The sequence below is a fragment of the Pelophylax lessonae genome (genome assembly GCF_965119305.1).
Source record: "Pelophylax lessonae genome assembly, chromosome: 11".
In the NCBI taxonomy this organism is placed as follows: Eukaryota; Metazoa; Chordata; class Amphibia; order Anura; family Ranidae; genus Pelophylax; species Pelophylax lessonae.
In genome coordinates this window covers 32,276,301-32,296,107 of record NC_138778.1, presented here as the reverse complement: position 1 = coordinate 32,296,107, position 19,807 = coordinate 32,276,301, and the positions used below count along the sequence as shown (strand labels likewise).

Genomic DNA, 19,807 nt, shown 5'->3' with positions numbered 1-19,807 from the left:
AACCCTTGGGAAAAAAAAAAAAAAAAAAACACCTGCAAGACAAAGGCATAATGGGCTAGTATGCATCGCATACTAGCCCATTATGTGTAACTTACCTTAGAACGAAGCCCCGACACGGACCCCCGGACATCGCTGCGGGCGCTGCCATGATCCATCGCCGTCTCTTCCGGGTTCGGCAGCTCCGGCGCGGTGATTGGCCGGAAGAGACGGCTCCGGCGCAATGATTGGCCGGAGCCGCGATGACGGCGGGAGTGATTTTCCGGCAAGCTCCCGGCAAATTAATTGAAGGTCCCCCCGGACCTTCAGAGCGCATGCGCCGCTCGCGAGAGCGGCTGCATGCACTGTAAATATCTCCTAAACCATGCCGGTTTAGGAGATATTATTTGTACCTACAGGTAAGCCTTATTATAGGGTTACCTGTAGGTAAAAGTGTCAAAAAGCGGGATACTACCGCTTTAAGGAACTTTAGAAAAAGTCTGCTTTGAACCTGGGTCATGCACCTTGGTCCTATGTGGACACTTCTTTGAATTATTGATAGGCCTCTGTAATGTATTGTGGGGGTGATGTTGGCGATATAACTCAGCTGTGACTTACAGGATAGTCAGTATTTGCTCTTCGCATGTGATTTTGGGGGCTCCTGATGTGTGTTGTAGAATATTTTGAAGATAAATTGATCTTTTTATCCAAATCAGCTAAATACATTCCAAGCGCATCAAGACAAAAAGTGTTACAATTGCTTTTCTTTAGGAAACAGCCACATCCTAAGTAGAAAAGCCCATCCCCTTCCAGCATGCTGCAGAAAGAAAGAATCTTTGCTCTCTGTGAAGAAGCACTGGTCTCTCTGTGCAAGTTCAACATGCCCTCTACTTGGTCAAAGTTAGTTCTTTGAATCAGCTGGGAGTGTGATCTTTGCTGATTGCAGATCTACACGCCTAACAGGGGGCACATTGGACTGCTGCAGAGAGACCACTGCTTCTACACAGTGAAGGACAGTCCTTTTCTATAGCATAATTGCAGAGAAAAAGTTTTTGTACTCAGGCTGTGACTGCTTTTTGAATAAAATTAACTATATATCAGTGAAAACTTTTTATTTTAATGCACCTAGATTTTTTTTTTTTTTTAGCTGAATTAACCACTTTAGCCCCGGAAGGATTTGCCCCCTTCCTGACCAGGCCCTATTTTGCGATTCGGCACTGCGTTAGTTTAACGGACAATTGCACCGTCGTGCGACGATGTACCCAAACTAAATTTACGTCCTTTTTTTTCCACAAACAGAGCTTTCTTTTGGTGGTATTTGATCACCTGTGCGATTTTTATTTTTTGCGCTATAAACAAAAAAAAAGCAACAATTTTGAAATATATATATATATATATATATATATATATATATATATTTTTTTTTTTTTTCACATTCTTTTTTATGACATTCTCAAAAAAAAAAAAATCTAAATTTTTTAACATTTTAGGCCAATTTGTTTTCTGCTACATATTTTTGGTAGAAAAATCACAATAAGCGTATTTTGATTGGTCTGCACAAAAGTTTTTGCATCTACTAACTACGGGAAAGATTTATGTCATTTTTATTGTTTTTTTTTTTTTTACTAGTAATAGCGGCGATCTGCGATTTTTTGCGGGACTTCGACATTGCGGCGGACAGATCGGACCCCTAACTGACATTTTTGACACTTTTAAGGGTACCAGTGTCATTACTACAGTAATCAGTGCTAAAAATATGCACTGTTACTATAATATTGACACTGGCAGGGAAGGGGTTAACACTGTTGGTGATCAAGGGGTTAAATGTAAGCCTAGGGGAGTGATTCTAACTGTGGGGGGTTGAGCTTGTGAAATGATCACAGAGACATGCGATCCTATATAGCAGGATCACATGGTCTCTGTGATCATTGCAGGGAGAAGGACGAACGGCTGTGTTTACATCAGCCGACCGTCCTTCTCCCTCAGTGGGGAGAGATCGTCGGTGTCAGGCGGCAATCGGAGCCGTCTGACACACGTGCCGGCTTCCCCGTGAATGAGCGGGGGCGGGAGCACACCGACGGCGGCTTGCACTCGCCCCCTAGCGGCCTTTAGGCGAGCGCCGTACATGTACGGCGATTTGCCTGTAGGAGCCAGCCTGCCGCAGTATATCTGCTGCGGCTGGTCGGGAACCGGTTAACTAAAAGTTCAGTTGGGTTTTAACATGCTCGCCATATCAGATGACATGTGTAAGGTTATAAACACAGCTAAAGACAGGCGTGCTTCAAATATAAATCCATCGGTACACTGCAGCACAAATTCCGCAAAGTCTTTTTTCGGCCAGCTATAAAAAGAAAACCGGACATTGGCGCTCCACGTGCCTTTAAGCGCACGAGTACGATAAGTGCCCAGGTGGCAGCTGAGAAGGGTCTGAATATCAAATAACTTTTTTCTTTTAACGTATGTTATGTAATTCAATCTTTCCGCTGTGATGAAGGCTATTTCTGGCTTCCCATATATATGATGCACACAGATACTTTGCCGCAGTCACCTAAGCTGGAGTGGATTGGGTTATCCTAGGTGGATCTGATTGTTCCGTGCAAGCTTTGTTGACGGCTTGGGATCAGGAGAGCTGCAACTGTGTGTTATCAGTAAAAGGATATACTGCAGAATGGGGGCATGTGTCCACAGGGCCAATTGGATACAAAAGCATTGAGGCTGACATAGGATTCGAGTGCGTCAAGGTTTTTATCTCTCGCAAGAGATGGAACTCATATTGGGATATACGTCAGAGAGGAAAAGAACAGCTGCGTTAAAACTAACCCCTCAAACTGCAAATATAATGCCTTTTCCACTTTATAAAGCTTCATATCCCTGTCTTCCCTAGAGGTATGTAGTTTCCTTGAACCCCTTGAGAATCAAGACAGATACTTGGGATGTATTGTGGGATTCATGCTTCCATACTCATAGGGACTATAGTTGAGGTCCCATCAATTAAGCTGGCTATACATGGGACAGTTTTCAATTTCTTCAAGCCAGTAGGAATCGCAAATACGATAATAAGTAATCGCTAGAAACAATAGGGTCTTCCACCCATGAGTTTGCTTGACCACTGGAATTTGGTTAATTGTGAAGTCAAAATCGGGAAGTAAATTGATGGGTTCAATACAGTCCATTCAAAGATAAAATAGAAAATGAATTGAAATTAGAAAAAACTGGGGAAACTTTGTTGGAAGAGGTTGGATTATTCCGCCGTGTACCTTTGGGGTGATTTTGATGCCACCTCGTTGCAGACGACTGAAACCAATTTTTTGATTTGGATAAAAATGGAATAAAAGATATAATTGATCTATTAAATGGTGCTCTATTAAATGGCCATATAGACTGTCTCAATAGGACAATTGACAGTCCCCGGTGTATATTTCACCTTAGATTTACATTAATTTGGTTAATTTAAAAGGTCATTCCACTCAAAACTGATATTCTTGTCTTTGGTAGATTCTTGGAGTTATACCAACTGGAAGTTTCCTCTCCTAGGAGACTCCAGTGGTGAGATCACTGCGGTGATTTCTTGAGTCTGCACACCTGCTGTAACCATTATGAAGGGTCACCACTTTTCCTTCTGGAATTTTGGGTAACTTATATTATGTAGAATGTAACGGGAGGAGCTGAAATATACAACACCCGAAACTTCCAAATGGATTAAAAGTGTTGGGAATTATAACAGGTCAGTCATCACATCTGGTTATTGGGTTAGGCAACTCAACACCCATCCAGGGGGATCCTGAAAAAAACAGCATCAACCAAACTGGGAAATCCAGCGATATTCAAACCAATGAGGGCACCAAACCAACAACTTAAAAGCTTGATATTTTTAATATGTTAACCGATTACAGCACAAAGGCAAATAGCTGCCAGCCCGTTTCAAAAAGAACACCCCCCTTGACCTGGGCTTAGAACACTGTAGTGGAGTGTTTGATGGACTCTTTAATGCTCCTGTGAGGACAAAACAAGGGCAGGAGTTAAAGTAGAACTATAGGCAAAACTTTTATTTTTCATTTTGGATAGAGTAAGGGAGGGTATAACCCCTGTAAGCTTTATTTTGGCCCTCTGTGTCCCATTGGGGAGATTTACCTTTACTTCCTGTCCCATAGCCAAACAGGAAGTGAGAGGAAATCCCTGCAAATTAAAAGAATCTCCCAGAGACCCCCAGGTCACCAGAACTAGTGTCCCCAATGGAAGATTTCCCCTCTATTACTTTTCTGAGGAAAGCCCAAAATTTGAGATTTTCTTTAACTTTTACTTTCAATGTTAATGGTCAACAGGACAAATGGAGGGGGTGAATTTTCCTAATGGGGCACAGACAGCAATAAAAACTGACAGATGTTCTTATTTCTCTCCCCTCTATCCAAAACTAAAAAAAAAGTTTTGCATTTAGTTATACGTTTAGCAAAAAGAGCATTTGCTAGTGTCGGCAGCAGAACAGTATAAAAAGTCAGGGGTTGACTCAGCCCATAGGTTCCATCTATAATACCCATTGAACAGGACAGTCCCTCTTTTGGAACCAAATCCCTATGTCTTTCCTTCTCAATGATTTACTCTTTTTTGTACTAATATAGACCTCTATCCAAAAACATATTTATTAACTAGCGAAAGTGTCATACCATTCCAAACGTTTTATCCAACCTTTACATTTTTGAATTTGTTCTTTAAAAAGCCAGCATAAAGGAAACATTTTGGTGGGAAAAATGTAGTGAGAAAAGTGTATTATTTGGGCAGCACAATGGCTAAGTGGTTAGCACTCCTGCCTAGCAGCACTAGGGTCATTGGTTTGAATCTTAACAACCGCACTACCTACCTGGAATTTGCATGTTCTGCCTGTGGCTACATGGGTTTCCTCCCACACTCCAAAAGACATGCTGGTCGGTTTATTGGCTCCTTTCTAAATTGGCCTTAGCATGTATAAATGTGAGGTAGGGACCTTAGATTGTAAGCTTCTTGAGGGCAGGGACCAATGTGAGTGTCCAAATGTATGTACTCTGTGTAAATTGACGGCGCTATATAAGTACTTGTAATAAATACATTTCTTTTGTGGCCTATGGGCTTTTGCCTACATGCTTTGTGCAAAAAGGTGTTCCTCTTCCTGATCTCAAAAAGTTAGGAGGTATCGAGTGGCTTAGCTTTTGCTTTCTTTCTTGTGTTCCTCCCATTTCTCCTGTAATTGGCTACTTATTTTAATCAAAGGGATTGAAATTACTGATCAATCCCAGCGCAGCAAAGGTTTGCATGGAAGTGTCTTGGCGGACGAGGCTTACTCTTGATAAGCTTGCTCTAATCTGCCTTGTCTTTACCACCTGTCTGCTTGCTGCGGTCCACCGAGCGCATGAGAAGGGTTAATTTCAGAGAGGATTACAAGGTAAAATTAGGATCGTGGACTGGTTTTAACGGCTCGACCCTGAGTGACTGTACCAGTTCCAGTAAATTAGATTGGAAAAACGTGTTTGTACCATAGGTGGACCTTTATAGGGCACTTCTGCTGAGGAAGAACGTTATATAGAAGCCAGTAGGGCACTCCAGTTTTCCTCCTATGTTCAAGGCTAAAGTTGTCAGTTGTTGGCCTAAAAAAGTCCACAAACCTTAGTACACCACCCCTATCGTTCGTTTGGTAAATTTGTGTGTAACATTGTAATGTAGGAAAGCAGGGTAACCTCCTGGCCACAGAGTTGTGTGCAGCCGACGACAACCTCAATTAGTGAAGCAGGGCGAATGAAAAAGAAAGGATTGGCGGCACTCCAGATGAAGTCAAAATCCAGATTTAGTAGCTGGACATCCCAACGTGACAATAGTGACAAGGTAGACGCGTTTCACACTCTACACTGTGTGCTTAATCATTACCAATGAAGCAGGGCATTCAAGGGAATCTCAAAAACCTTTTCTTCTTCTGTCACCCAGCCATATGATCGTTGGGCTGGTGTTTCATCCATGACCCAAATATTGCACATACTGAATGAGAAACTGCGTCACACCACCTGCCAACCACCAGCAGGCACCAGCACACCACCCGCCAACCACCAGCATCTGCACTGGCTCAGTCTTTGTTCTTAAGACTGATATCCAAGGCTCAACCCTGAGTGACTCTACCAGTTCCAGTAAATAAGGCTCAAATTTCCGATGACTGAAGATTAATCAACCAAACAAGCCGTGAGTGCCTGTCGGGACCATCCAGCTCAAAAAAGTTGAGTGTTCAGGAGACGGTGAAAAATTGTCGGCTCAATGGCACCTGCATCCAATCAAATTGGGCATTCTGACGGCTGTGGGTGCTGACTGTCTGCATGCAGTTGGCCAGCAGGGTAGGAACATCAACCTTTAGCATGGATGGAGGAATCTGTTAGGTTTCTGCTGCCGTGAATGACAGAAATCTATGCGTGTATGGCCAGCTGTAGACCTGTCAGCCCTGACACCTGAGTGTCTTTTTACAGTGATTCTGGCCTATCCTTGTATGATTGTATCACCAGACTGAGAGAGAACCTCAGCTGCTGAGTGGGGGAGCTGAGAAAAGTTCTAAATTCATTTTAAAATGTAAAACCATTAATAAAATGTGCATAAATTAGTTTTAAGTATATAAATAAAACTATGAACACATGCATTTTTTTTTCAAAATAAGAACCCTACTGAGCACTTGAATCAACATAATGTAATGCTGGCATTGATAGTTAAATTAATCCTTTCAGTGAAAGAAAAATAATAATTTTCTAAATGTATATATTCATGCATCTATTAGGAGGATGTGGACAGCATTTATCTTCCTGCATGTGTCCACTTCTCTTGTCTATTCTTCTATTCTTAGGCCGACGTCTAAATTTCCCATCCTCGCCTGCTGTGCGAAGTGTGAATTGGAGATGTCACACTCCTAAAGAGCCCATGTACTGAGTCAGCGAATGTACAGCAGCCTCGGCCTAGGCTCCTCCCAGGCCACTCCCTGACACATTTCAGTACGAAACGCGTCAGAGCGTGGCCTGGGAGTAGCTTAGGGTGAGGCCGCTTTCTATTCGCTAACTCAGTACATGGGATCTGTAGGAGTGTGGCGTCTTCGAATCACACTTTGTACAGCAGGTGAGGATGGGCATTTCGGACACCGGCACCTGAGAGTAGTGGGTCATCGGAGTAGGTTGGATGGAGGCTTGGAGCGGCGCTCTAAGAAAATTAATAGGGTCACAGTAAGCCTAGGCTGGGCTGCTTTCCATTCACTGACTAGGTACATGGGCTGTTTAGGAGTGTGACATCTCTGATTCACACTTTGCACAACATTTTTTAAGGTTTGGATAGTGTGAGGAAGGGCATGAGCACCCCATTGGGTTGTTATTACTCCACTAAAGGAAATGAGGAGCACCACACCAATTGTTGAGATTTCAAACAGAATATTTCTTTCCTCATATAATAAAATCCAACACGTTTCGGTGGCTCCCAAAGGCCCCCTTCATCAGGGCTGAATGTTTCTCTTATTGTATGATATTGAAACTGCCTGCTCCTATTTTACTGCACATCGTAAGCTGCTCACAGTGTGCATTAGAAACTGCAACAAGCCAGATAAAAGTCCACCTCATTTTCTGGCTGGAGGATTTCCAGTATCATCTAGCCTTTACTTCCCCCAACTTGACTTCCTGGCCCACTCCTTTCATTCATTGGATTTTGGATTTCAGTTGGCGACTTCCTGTGAGCAGCATCAAATAATATCGTCCTAGCTATTATCCTAGAGCAGTGGTGGCAAACCTTGGCACCCCAGATGTTTTGGAACTACATTTCCCATGATGCTCAACTACACTGCAGAGTGCATGAACATCATGGGAAATGTAGTTCCAAAACATCTGGGGTGCCAAGGTTCACCATCACTGTCCTAGAGCCTAGAGCATTGAATAGTGAACCTTGGCACCCCAGATGTTTTGGAACTACATTTCCCATGATGCTCATGCACTCTGCAGTGTAGGTGAGCACCATGGGAAATTTAGTTCCAAAACGTGGGGTGCCAAGGTTTGCCATCACTGTCCTAGAGTGACAACCATGGCTTCCTCTATAGATACAGTGGAGGAGTGATGTAGCCACCCAGGGACAGGAAGTGTGTTATTTGCTAGATTACCAGGTGAAGCTAAAAGAGAAAAAAATGGAAAGGTAAAGAAAACGAATGCAGCCACCACACCAGGAAAGCTGCAATGTATTAAATTTTTGGGCTTTGGGTTTAGATACGCTTTAAAGGCCTGTTACATAGTTACATAGTTTGTGAGGTTGTAAAAAGACATCAGTCCATCCAGTTCAACCTATGATGTGTGCTTGTGTTTGCTGTTAAACGTACATTGTATACCCCATAGTTACATAGTTTGTGAGGTTGAAAAAATACAATAGTCCATCCAGTTCAACCTATGATGTGTAATAAATAATAAAAAGCCTGTACCATGCTTGAGGCAAGATGAGGTGCCCTCTAGTGGTGGCATTGGACAATTTTTTTTCTTTCTATGCCCTGCTCCTGCCTAAGGTGGAGTAAAATAATTGTGGCAATGGTGAAATGACACAGCTATGGATTTAACAGGCCACTGAAACCTTAAGCAGCCCACAAATCACAGATAAACTGGAAAATATTTGAATTGCCATGCAGTATAGGCCTATTGATATTAATACACCCTGCAGGCTTTTACATTTGTGATGACTTCCTACGCATTGGCTGTTGGGCGGTGGCTGGAATTTTCAGAAATGATGGCACAGTGATGCAGAAAAAAACATTAAGTTAGAATTAAACAAAACGTCTGCCGTCGCTCTCTGAAGAGATCATGTGATTGCATGAAAGCTATTTCTGTTACTGGCAAATTTCAGAGTCACGCCAATCAAGCACTTGGACGACTCCTTAATCAGGCTGCTTTCTCTACCCTTTTGGGTTGATTGCTGCCTCCACAATAAAAAAAAAAAGGGATTTTAATCAGGATTTTCAGCTGTTTAATGACAGTTTAGAACTGTGATGCGTCTGGGTGGGAAGATAATTGACTTCTGCCCTCTGCTGGGAGACAGTGGTATTGCCGCTCAGCAGGAGGTGCATAGAACGTCGGAAAGATAATACTTTTTATAATGCAAAATGTGCTACATTCTATTTTTTTTGTAATGGTGATAATGAAAGAATCCACACCAGCAATATTGTGTCTCTGATCTGCCTCATGGATCAGATTTTCTACCGAGAATCATCAGCATTAAAGTATATCTAAAGGCAGAACTTTTTAAATTCATTTTGGAAAGAATAAGGGAGGGTTAAAGCAAAAACTTTTTTGTCCTCTTTGTCTTAATAAAATGATTTTTCTTCATTTCCTGTCCTGTGGACTCCACAGGAAGTAAGAGAACATCTTTCCAATGTGAGGGCTATTGCCTCATAGCTGTAATGGGAACAAGTGTGCCTATTGGAAGATTTCCCCTCTATTCCTTTAAATCCTGGTTACATTGTTGATCAGGTCAGCTAAAGGGAGTGAATCTCCATAGACAGCAATAAAAATGTGACAGAGGGTCTAACACCTAACCAAAATAAAAATAAATGTTGCCTGTTGCAGTTATAAATTAAAGTGTTACTAAACCCACAACCGTAAAATCAGTCTGTATATGTAGTAAAGCATGCTTGTTATACTCACTGTGGAAAGGGGGTTAATCCTCTGCATTGTATAAAAAGACTGTTTGATTGTCTTCACTGATCCTCCCCTTCTACCACTGTCCCCAATGCATCTCCTGATAAGGCAGCCTTTGGAGTCACTCTGCACATGCTCAGTTTGGTGTGTATTGCTAGAGAGTTTTTTTTTTTCTCGGGAGGGTGCATGTGATCAGCACAGGGCCAATCGGCACTGTCCAGACAGAGGGTCAGGGGTCCTGCGGCCTCATAGGACAGTCTGAGTAGAATGCAAACTCTTACAAGCTTTACCCAGACACTGATAGAAGTCATAAGACTGCTATATACTGCTGATGAGAAAAGATATGTAGCTGTTTATATTTAGTAAAATAATTGCATTTCCATATTCTGTGTACTGTGGGAGACCAGATATAGCGAATGCAGAGTCCTGGGTTTAGTAACACTTTAAAGGGGTTGTAAACCGCTGCACTTTTCTTTTTTTCTTGCCTGCAAGGCAAAGGCATAATGTGCTAGTATGCATCGCCCTCTAGTGGATTATATTATTATGACATTATGTTAAACTTACCTGAAAACGAAACGTTCCAGCAATGCGTTACCATCCCTGAAGGCAGCGTCCATCTCTACCCGGTCTTCCTTCCGGGTTTGTGGCTCCGATTCTGTCACTGGCCGGAGCCGTGATGACGTCACTCCCACACATGCGCACGGGAGCTGCCAATCAAACTGGTGTGAACACTGCTCTGAAGAAAGGGTATGGGTGGCCGTACTTTCAGAGCGCATGCGTCAGTGACGTAACTGGCTGCTAGCTCAGTAAATTTCTCCTAAACGGTGCATGTTTGGGAGATATTTACACTACCTATAAGTAAGCCTTAATATAGGCTTACCTGTAGGTAAAATGTAAAGATGGAAGTTTACTTCCTCTTTAAATGAATGGATAAAGGGGTCCTCTGGGTGAACAGTGAAAGCTGTACTTCACTTTAAAAGCATCTCAGGATATATTTTTCTGTACTTTGCTTGAAAAAAAAAGAAAACGAATGCAGCAACCGCATCTAATAACTGGTAAGCTGCAATATAATACATTTTATTTCTTGGGTTTAGACAGGCTAGAACTTATAAACGGAAGCTAAAGACGACTTTTAAAACATATGAAGACTTCTGTTTTTATCAGAGCAGAAGGAAGGTTTAATTAGCTGTGTGTTTGGTAGCAGATCAGGGAAATATGTTTATGCACAGGTAATTGATCCTCCTGTGTGCTAGTTAGAAATGGATTAAATATACTGGATGCCTTTTAGTAGATGGAGCTTTTAATCAGCCCTATTCTAGATACTGTTGTTAGCAATGAATGACATAGCATGTCAGCTCTTTAACCTTACCCCCTTAATGACCAGGCCATTTTTTGCGATTAGGCGCTGCGTTACTTTAACTAACAATTACCCAATTGCCAAATAGCTTGCACATCTCTCCCACCAAGGAGTGTTGTCTCTAAGGGTTAGAGAGGCTGGATTCACCCCTTTTTTTATGGATAGTGTAGGACCCACTGATAATGGGGTACTTTGACGTAGTGGTGGGCTTGAGCACGATATGGCCATATGGTGTGACCAAATCCCCATTTTTATTTATGGATTGTCTTCATATTTGATAGTCATTTCTTTTGCATGCGTGCGCTATTCTTCTTTTTTAACTAACAATTGTTCGGTTGTGCGACGCTGTACCCAAAAACAATTGATGCCTTTTTTTCCCCACAAATAGAGCTTTCTTTTGGTGGTTTTTTATCACCTCTGTGGTTTTTATTTTTTTGCGCTATAAACAAAAAAAGAGCGACAATTCTGAAAAAAAAACAAAACAATATTTTTTTACTTTCTGCTATATAACATTCCCAATAAAAAAAATCAATATTTTTAATCAGTTTAGGCCAATATGTATTATGCCACATATTTTTGGTAAAAAAAATACTAGTAAGTGTAAATTGATTGGTTTGCACAAAAGTTATCCTGTCTACAAACTAGGGGAAAGATTTATGTAATTTTTATTTTTTTTAGTTGTTTTTTACGAGTAATGGCGGCGATCAACGATTTTTAGCGAGACTGCGAAATTGCGACAGACAGATCGGATCCCTATCTGACATTTTGGGGGGACCAGTGACATTACTACAGTAATCAGTGCTAAAAATATGCACTGTTATTGTACTAATGACACTGGCAGAGAAGGGGTTTAGCACCGAGGGGGATCAAAGGAAGAATGTACAAGAAAATTGTATAATGCATGGCCTGCCTTAGACGGTTGACACTGGAACGGGTGTGCCTTTTGGAAGCTTTCTTTTAGCTCCTGGTCTGGTGACAACTCTAAAATGTTGGATTTACTATAATTTTCTGTTCCAGTTCCAGTGGTCACCAGAATGAACAATGAGGGTGAATCTCCCCAGCAGGCACAAGGACATTAATTAATAAATGGGAAATTTCAACACTACATACTCTATCCAAACTTTAAAAAAAGTTGGCCTAAACCAGTGGTTCTCAACTCCAGTCCTCGGGACCCACCAACAGGCCAGATTTTAAGTATTACCTTGGGGAGATGCAGTTGAGAACCACTGGACTAAACTTTAGATACAGTTTAAGGTACCAGTTTATGAATATTTTCCCTATCACTTACACTTTAGCAAATTTTTATTGTCTAAAAAAAAAAAATAAAGTTTCATGCAAGTGATATTATTGTGCTCATTTTTTTCAGGTCAAATTTTGCCTGCAAGTCGAAACACGCCAAGTCCAATTGACCCAGAATCCATCCAGGTAGCAGTGGGCTATGAACCAGACCCAGCAGATCTTGCCATTTCCACCATTCCAGGGCAGGAGATGTTTGACCCACGGAAACGCAAATTTTCAGAGGAGGAGCTTAAGCCACAGCCAATGATCAAGAAAGCTCGTAAAGTATTCATTCCTGAAGATTTGAAGGTAATTTGGAAACGGTGTGAAGGATATATTAGTTGTTAAGAATTTCGGTGTAGGGTTGCAGTGGCTTCTCCTGGGGTCATTTTTGGTAATAGCGAGTTCAGGCCATACTTATGTCTATGCTAGAATAGTGTCAGCATTTTAAAGGATATTGGTGTGTAGAAGACATTATACGCTATTGTCTGTAAATACATTTTTTTATTATGTACTCAGGCGTGTTCAGATTTTAGTCCGAACCCAGGAATTTCTCACTGTAGTGGGTCAATCATGAGCAGCCAAGGCATTTCCCGCCCCGCAGCCCTAGGTATACATGCTCTTGTTTGCTATTGGCTGAGGGGTGGGGGAATGCCCAGCCACTTATGATTGGCCCAGTACATGCTGGGCTTGCTCAGGTGGGTTCTGATTAGGACCTGAACACACCTAAACTCATCCCTGATAAGTTGCAGTCAGGGATCTGTGTGGACCACTCTAGTTCCTCTATACCAGTAATGGTTAACCTTGGCACCCCACATGTTTTGGAACTATATTTCCCATAATACTCAACTACACTGCAGAGTGCATGAGCATCATGGGAAATGCAGTTCCAAAACATCTGGGGTGCCAAGGTTCGCCATCACTGCACTATACCATACTCCTCAAACCTCAGCCAAACATTTGTGTTTGTTGTTATAGAAAGTGAGGGTAGAGGAGGAGAGTGTCTCAGGCAGATGCAGTTGTCACCTCATATCTCAGGGGTAACAAATGTGACTGAAGCAGGTTTTCTTTTGCTGCACTAGTAGGGAGGGGTCTCTATAGCTTTGCGATGTAGAAATGGACACAATTGAGTACTGTCCGTGATACTTTTTTTATTTGCACTAACATACCATTTTTCAGGACAAGCTTTCGGGGTATGTCCCCTTCATCAGGAGATCTTGATGAAGGGGACATACCCCGAAAGCTTGTCCTGAAAAATTGTATGTTAGTGCAAATAAAAAAAGGATCACGGACAGTACTCAATTGTCTCTGTCGCAAGTGCACTAATACGGCTACAATGACTTCAAGCACGATGTAGAAATGGTAATTCCAGAATGCATGTCTCTGGTAATCTGTGGGAGATGTTAGAGACCCAGATTCAGCCCACTAAAACCCAACCGTAACCTAAATATGAGGGCTGACCTTTTAATTAAATTACCTTGTTCCTGTTTGTAGATATATCACCTGCTTGTCATGTGATACGCTACGATCACTTGTCTGTCTGCATGTGACGTTAGTGTAGCGCAGCTTTATGTGACCTCATTGAGAAGAGTACAAAAATAAAAAGCAATTTAAATTTTTTTATTTTGTAACCCGACTCATCCGAAGCAGCGAGTCGCCCCAAGCCAACGAGGCACAGTGTCTCCATTTCACTTTAATCACATCGGCTGCACCGGTCACTTATCAGCAAACTTAATCCCTGGGGCTCACTCTTCCCTCACAGCCGGCTGATTGGCTGCTTGATTCTTCAGGGGGGTTAAGGAGATTAAGCATGTCAATCGCCTCTGGAGGGCACGTGACCTCCGCTCGCCAACCTTGGCCAGAATACAGCAGGATTAAAAGATTTGCTTTTTTTTTTTTTGCAATTTGTTAAAATAAGCACGGAGGGGACTCAGGTGCCTGCAGATATAATTGCATCAGATCTGATTTTCAAGCAGGTGAACTAGATGGCAGACTAAAGACTGCAGATGTGTTTGTTTTATAGCCTGGAGCAAGTAGTCGTAGGTGGTGATCTCTGGTTTTATAATAGAATGTCCTCTTGGAGGGATTTTCAGAGCGTGGGTGTTGACATGCTTGGTGATTTGCTGTTAAAAGACCACTAAACCCGAAATTAAAATTTTGCTTTATGTGGAAGAACTGCTAATACCGTTACATACAAATGTAGAAGGACCTGCACAAAAATTAAATATTTGACTTTTTTTTCTAAATAAAAGATTTTATTGGTAAAGAAAAAATAATTAGCATTACAACTGACTTTTATATAATGCACGTGCAGCGCCTGGTTGAATAATCCATCTTTACAGGTCTACAAAGTATACATTGATCAACATCAATCTATAGAGTCAGAGGGTAGTAATCTGGGGGTTCCCAGGTTCATTTAGGGGTGACTGGATTCTTAAAGAATAACTTGGGTATAAGTTGTACTTTAAGGCATGGCCTAAGTGCAGCCTACAGGAAGGAAAACCTACATTCGTACTTGATCCTTCGATCTTTACTTTGTGGCTACTGTCTGGAACTTCATACCCTATTTCACAAATCTTCCTCTTGGGCCCTCTTCACCCTCCAGGTGGGCTGCACTCAGGGGGGGTTGTGCTATGCCTTAAAGAACAACATGAGGGCTGACATTATTGGCATGCTTCTGAAAATGCTAGTTGCCATTAGGGTGACCTTCTGGCTTCGATACTGAGTCATTGACCCTGGGGCAAGTATGCAATTCCAGCTCCATAACTCAAAGTACTGAAGCACAACAAAACAAAAAAGACTGGGCTATTTTTTTTTCAACACGATGCTCCAAAACTTACAGATAGTCCTATTTATGCGTTATTGTGCATCGAAAAACCTCAACACGATGCTCCAAAACCTACAGATAGTCCCATTTATGCGTTATTGTGCATCGAAAAACCTTTTGAAAGTGCACCAAAAGACCCACTACCTTTTTGAATAGCCTAGATGTAGACACAACCCTTTTTTTCTCTTCCCGCCTGCCCAAAGATTTGGATATGGTGGGAAATTGCTAAAATGATGTCAGAATTAATTTCTGTCTGTCCGCAACTAGAAATATCTCCACGCAGTTCCTCTCTCTGTGGCACCAGTTTGGAAAATGAGTGATGCAGTTTTCACTGGAGTTTCACTTCTAATAAAAGGTTTAAAATGTAACTACAGGTAAAGCTTTTATTTCATTTTAGATAGAGTGCCATCTGGGTCCCATTGCAGAGATTTCCTTTAACTTTCTGTCCCGAAGCCAAAACGGGCAGAGAGAGGAAATCGCATGAGGGAATTCTGGGGTGTCTGCAGGGTCTCCCCCTTGAAAGATCTCCCCTCTATTCATGTTCTGGTTTCAACCCAAAATTTGGGAGTTTCTTTTACTCTCTGTGAAACAGGAGAAATAGGACAAATAGAGTAAACTCGGTAAACAGGACAAATAGAGAGGGGGAATCTCCTTAAAGGGGGTACAGACAGCAATACAAAATTACAAAAGTTCTGATCCCTCCCCACTTTATCTAAAACTAAGAAACAAATTGCATTTAGTGACACTTTAAGCTGGAATTGGGTTTTAGGGGGAAAACAAGGACATGAGTATCTGAAAAGCTGGTTATTTCACTGCATAGCCTTGCATTATGAAATTTCTTAGAGAGGTGAGGTAGAATTTGTTTATATTGCCCAAGGTGAACTGATAGTGTTAGCAATACCTTGAGAACTAAGAACAGATAGGCCACTATCGAACTGTAAAAACAAAACAGCGGAGTTACCCCAAACCAAGTAAACAGTGCCTAGTGTTCTCTTTATTCGGTCTGACCTATCTTCTTGTTCTTCTCTGTCCAACAGGGGACTCTCTGGCTGTCATGTTGCAAATAGAGAAGGCTTGGAAATTTATTCTAGTCCCTTATGTCCAATGACAATAGCTCTAATAATTTCTTGTATGGGAGCCACAGGGAAAGGAAGCTAGGAAAATATTCCCAGTGGGGTCACAGACAAAAATTAAAACCTAAAAAGATATTTTATATCTTCCCCACTCTCACCAAAACTAAAAACAAAAAAAAAAAGTGGGTTTAGGCTTGTATGTTAGCTTCAGATTTTTTATTAAAAGAAACATGCACATACAATTCAAGCACTTACCATAGTTCCCACTCATGGGGGCAATAAGAAATGCAAATAGTAAAAAAAGAAGTCTGCGCTAGAGATATAGAGAAGGCAGCTAGCAATAGGTCTACATGCAAAACCCAACTGAAACTTAAACAATAATGTGCAGCGCCTCTATACAAATATATATATATATATATATATATATATATATATATATATAGATATTCTGTTAGAGTTCTGTTACTGTGATAATATATTGAATAAAAAAAAAGTCCCAGAATAAAGTGTATTCAATGAGAAAAACATTTTATATTACAATGAGAAAAATGCTGTACAGAGGCACTGCACATTATTGATAAATAAATAAGGAAAAAATAAATTTTAACAATAGGAGCAAATGACTTAACTTTTGGTGTATCACAAATTTAGGTGCACTTTTTAATTTAAAATCTGAAATCAAATGCTGGTCTCTCTCCTTGTGCAGGGTAAGTGGTCTTGTCTCCACCCCCTCCTGTAGTTTTCTACAGGTAGCCTGTAGTGGGTTGGCCTGTTTGGTCCCTACCACAGCACTGCTCTCTGCACAGGCTATGAAGGTAATATGTGGGTATTCAAAGGCATTTGGTGCACACAAAGATCCATTGTGACTGTAGAGGAATATATCTAAGTTAAAGTATTAATTCATGTAATTCACGTTTGAATGAAGTGCAAGTAATTCTTTGTTTTTCCAAGTCTAACATCTATTTCTTTGTGTCCTTGAACCAATGAGCAGGATGAAAAATACTGGGCTAGGCGCAGAAAGAACAACATGGCCGCCAAGAGGTCAAGAGACGCACGAAGGCTAAAAGAGAACCAGATCGCCATCCGAGCCTCATTCCTTGAGAAGGAGAATTCTGCCTTAAGGCTGGAGGTGGCCGACCTCAGGAAAGAGCTGGGAAAATGCAAGAACATTTTGGCAAAATATGAAGCCCGACACGGGCCCGTCTGAAAGCCTTGATGGCTACGGAGACACACGGACACCTTCATCTCTGCCGCGTAGCACTAAAACACGTACCAACCTAATTCTGTCATCAGCACTTTACTGGAAGAAGAAACTGACTTGTGATTTCTCTTTTTTTACCATTACAATTTCATTATTATTTTTTTTTCTCATTTGTGTTTTCGTCTTGGCACTTTCCATACTACGAAGCGCTTTATGAAAAGGGTATCACTTACCTTGACTGTGTAAAATAATGAAAAGAAAATATCTGCTGTAGCAAATTGCTTTTTCCCCCCATCGTTTTGCTCTGGAAGCTGAAACTAGTGACACTTAAGCAAAATAGAGCAAGAAGAATTTACAGAAAAATATAATGACCTTTGTTGACTTTGCAAGTCATGTGGTCTGAGTTGTATAAACTGTTCATTATGCATTGTCCATTGTGTAATATGTTCATTATACTGCAGTGTCTCCATCAATGAGAAATGAAATATATATATATACTATGTCATTTTACTAAAATGTTGTTTGGGTACAGGACAGAAGTAAGAGCTTTCTGGAGGACTGCATTCCTGTTGCCTCATTTGAGATGTGCAAAAAAGGTTGAACCACCCAAAAACAATACACTATTCCTGTAGATTCCTGCAAGCTGAACAAAATATTGTCTTCTTGTGTCTTATGGGGGCTCTAGCAGCAGAATCTTTACAGCGGAGTCCGGTCTTTGCCCACCCACCACAGTCATTCTGTAGGGTCTCCCTCCTCTTTTTGGACCATTCATTTATTTTACAGTAAAAGTTAGTTTTGCGAAAGCTGAACCCTGACTAATGCACCAGGTGTGTTGCAACTATTAGACGCAGGTGGGAGCTTCAACGCCAAATTTCTTAAGAAATATAGGAAGTCGGTATGTGATTCAGCTCTATCTGTAACTGAAGGTGAATATTTAATAGATCAATTATATACCATGAAGATGATGTTAGTGTCCACTGTCAACTGCTAATCTGATGAGGGTAGAGAGTATGCAGAGAACCAAGGATGGAATATGAGCTCAAATTGTTGGTGTCTACTCTAATTTTGCATAGGAGCAGACACCACAAAATACCTGCAATTATCTATATTAGATAGAAAACCTAATTCTGTTCCCTACTGTAAATTTAGTTTCACTTTGTTGCTGAGCCCAATTTTAAGTCTAAGCCCTACTCACTGCCATTCTTTTGTCCAGAGAGACTGCCTCCTCCTTTTCCTGAGCTAAATACCAATAGTCTTGTTCAGTATACAGCACAGCAATAAGTAAAAAGTACTGTACCCTATAGCAAACAATCTGAATTTCCTTTACTCAACCCACACTAGTACTAGACAAATTTTGATTAGCTGCTAACCCTGTGGGTGCTAAACTTTGTATGTAGCACTTTTTCTTTTTGCACGTGTACTTTTTCTTCTATACTAATTAGAGTTCTCCTTTAGGACTATTTTGGAACCTGATGTTGGGGTGTCATGTAATAAATAACTACATACATACTGTTAACAGGGAGTTGAACTGATTTATGCAATCACTGTGCAGAATTTCTAAGCAGGAAGCACAGCATGCATCTGTAATGAGCAGATATGATTGCCATTATGTGCATATAATTACAAACTATTTTCCAGACCACATGAGTCAGATTATTTGCATTAAGCTGATCATGTGTATCTAAAAAACATGTAAAATACTATAGAATCTCTTTAAAGCACTGCCCTAATGTTTTATTATTGTAATGGCATACTTCTTTAATCAGCCTGCACCAGAATGCTTTTTCGCAGTTCCTCCCAATCAGTATAGAGTATACAATGAATTTTTACATTCTTTAACAAGATCCTTTAAAACAGTTTAGGTGACCTGATTTTACAAGGTTCAGTAATTTAATTTGATAGGTACCTGATTGTTTAATAACATCTATGAGACGAAAAAGGGCAGTAAAGGGATAAGCAGATTTGTCAGAGTCTACAAATTGAAATTGCTCGAGTTACAATCTGCTTATGTCTACATATGAACAGGTTATTTGGTTTTGTACCTTAAGGACAGTTTCAAAAACATTATTGAAAATAAAAATTCATTGGTACATGATTATTTTCCTCGCTAAGTGTTCTCTATGCACAATGTGATAGCTTTATTTGAAATTTTTTTTGTGCAATATTGGGCTTTTCAGCAATACCTGGACTGACAGCTCAAGCAAAGCAATTACTGCTATGGGATCTGAACTGACAACTGCCAGGCTTTAGGGGACGAGTCATCATCACTTTGTGATATTCTTCCCTAACACAGGTTCCCCCACACAGGTTCCTAGGTTCACACACATTTCTTTTTGGGATGATAACCATAACATTTGTGGCTAATTTTGCAAAATAAAAACTTGTGACTCCCTTTAGTGAGCAGTTTTTGGCTAGGGGTTGACCTCCTTATGGTTCTTTACATCT

General features: G+C 40.9%; 1 protein-coding gene across 2 annotated transcripts in view; it reads left to right on the top strand.

The window, feature by feature from the left end:
• HLF (HLF transcription factor, PAR bZIP family member) overlaps positions 1–19,065 on the top strand; it is a 57,211-nt gene extending 38,146 nt beyond the window's left edge. Inside the window, exons 3-4 of one of the 2 annotated variants that reach the window (XM_082271756.1) lie at positions 12,350–12,570; positions 17,153–19,065. In XM_082271756.1, coding sequence (XP_082127882.1) covers positions 12,350–12,570; positions 17,153–17,368 — 437 coding nt within the window. In that variant the 3' untranslated portion in view covers positions 17,369–19,065. Of the gene's footprint in view, positions 1–12,349; positions 12,571–17,149 lie in introns of both variants that reach the window. The other variant, XM_082271755.1, reaches the window with a different exon arrangement.
• Positions 19,066–19,807: the final 742 nt, after the last annotated feature.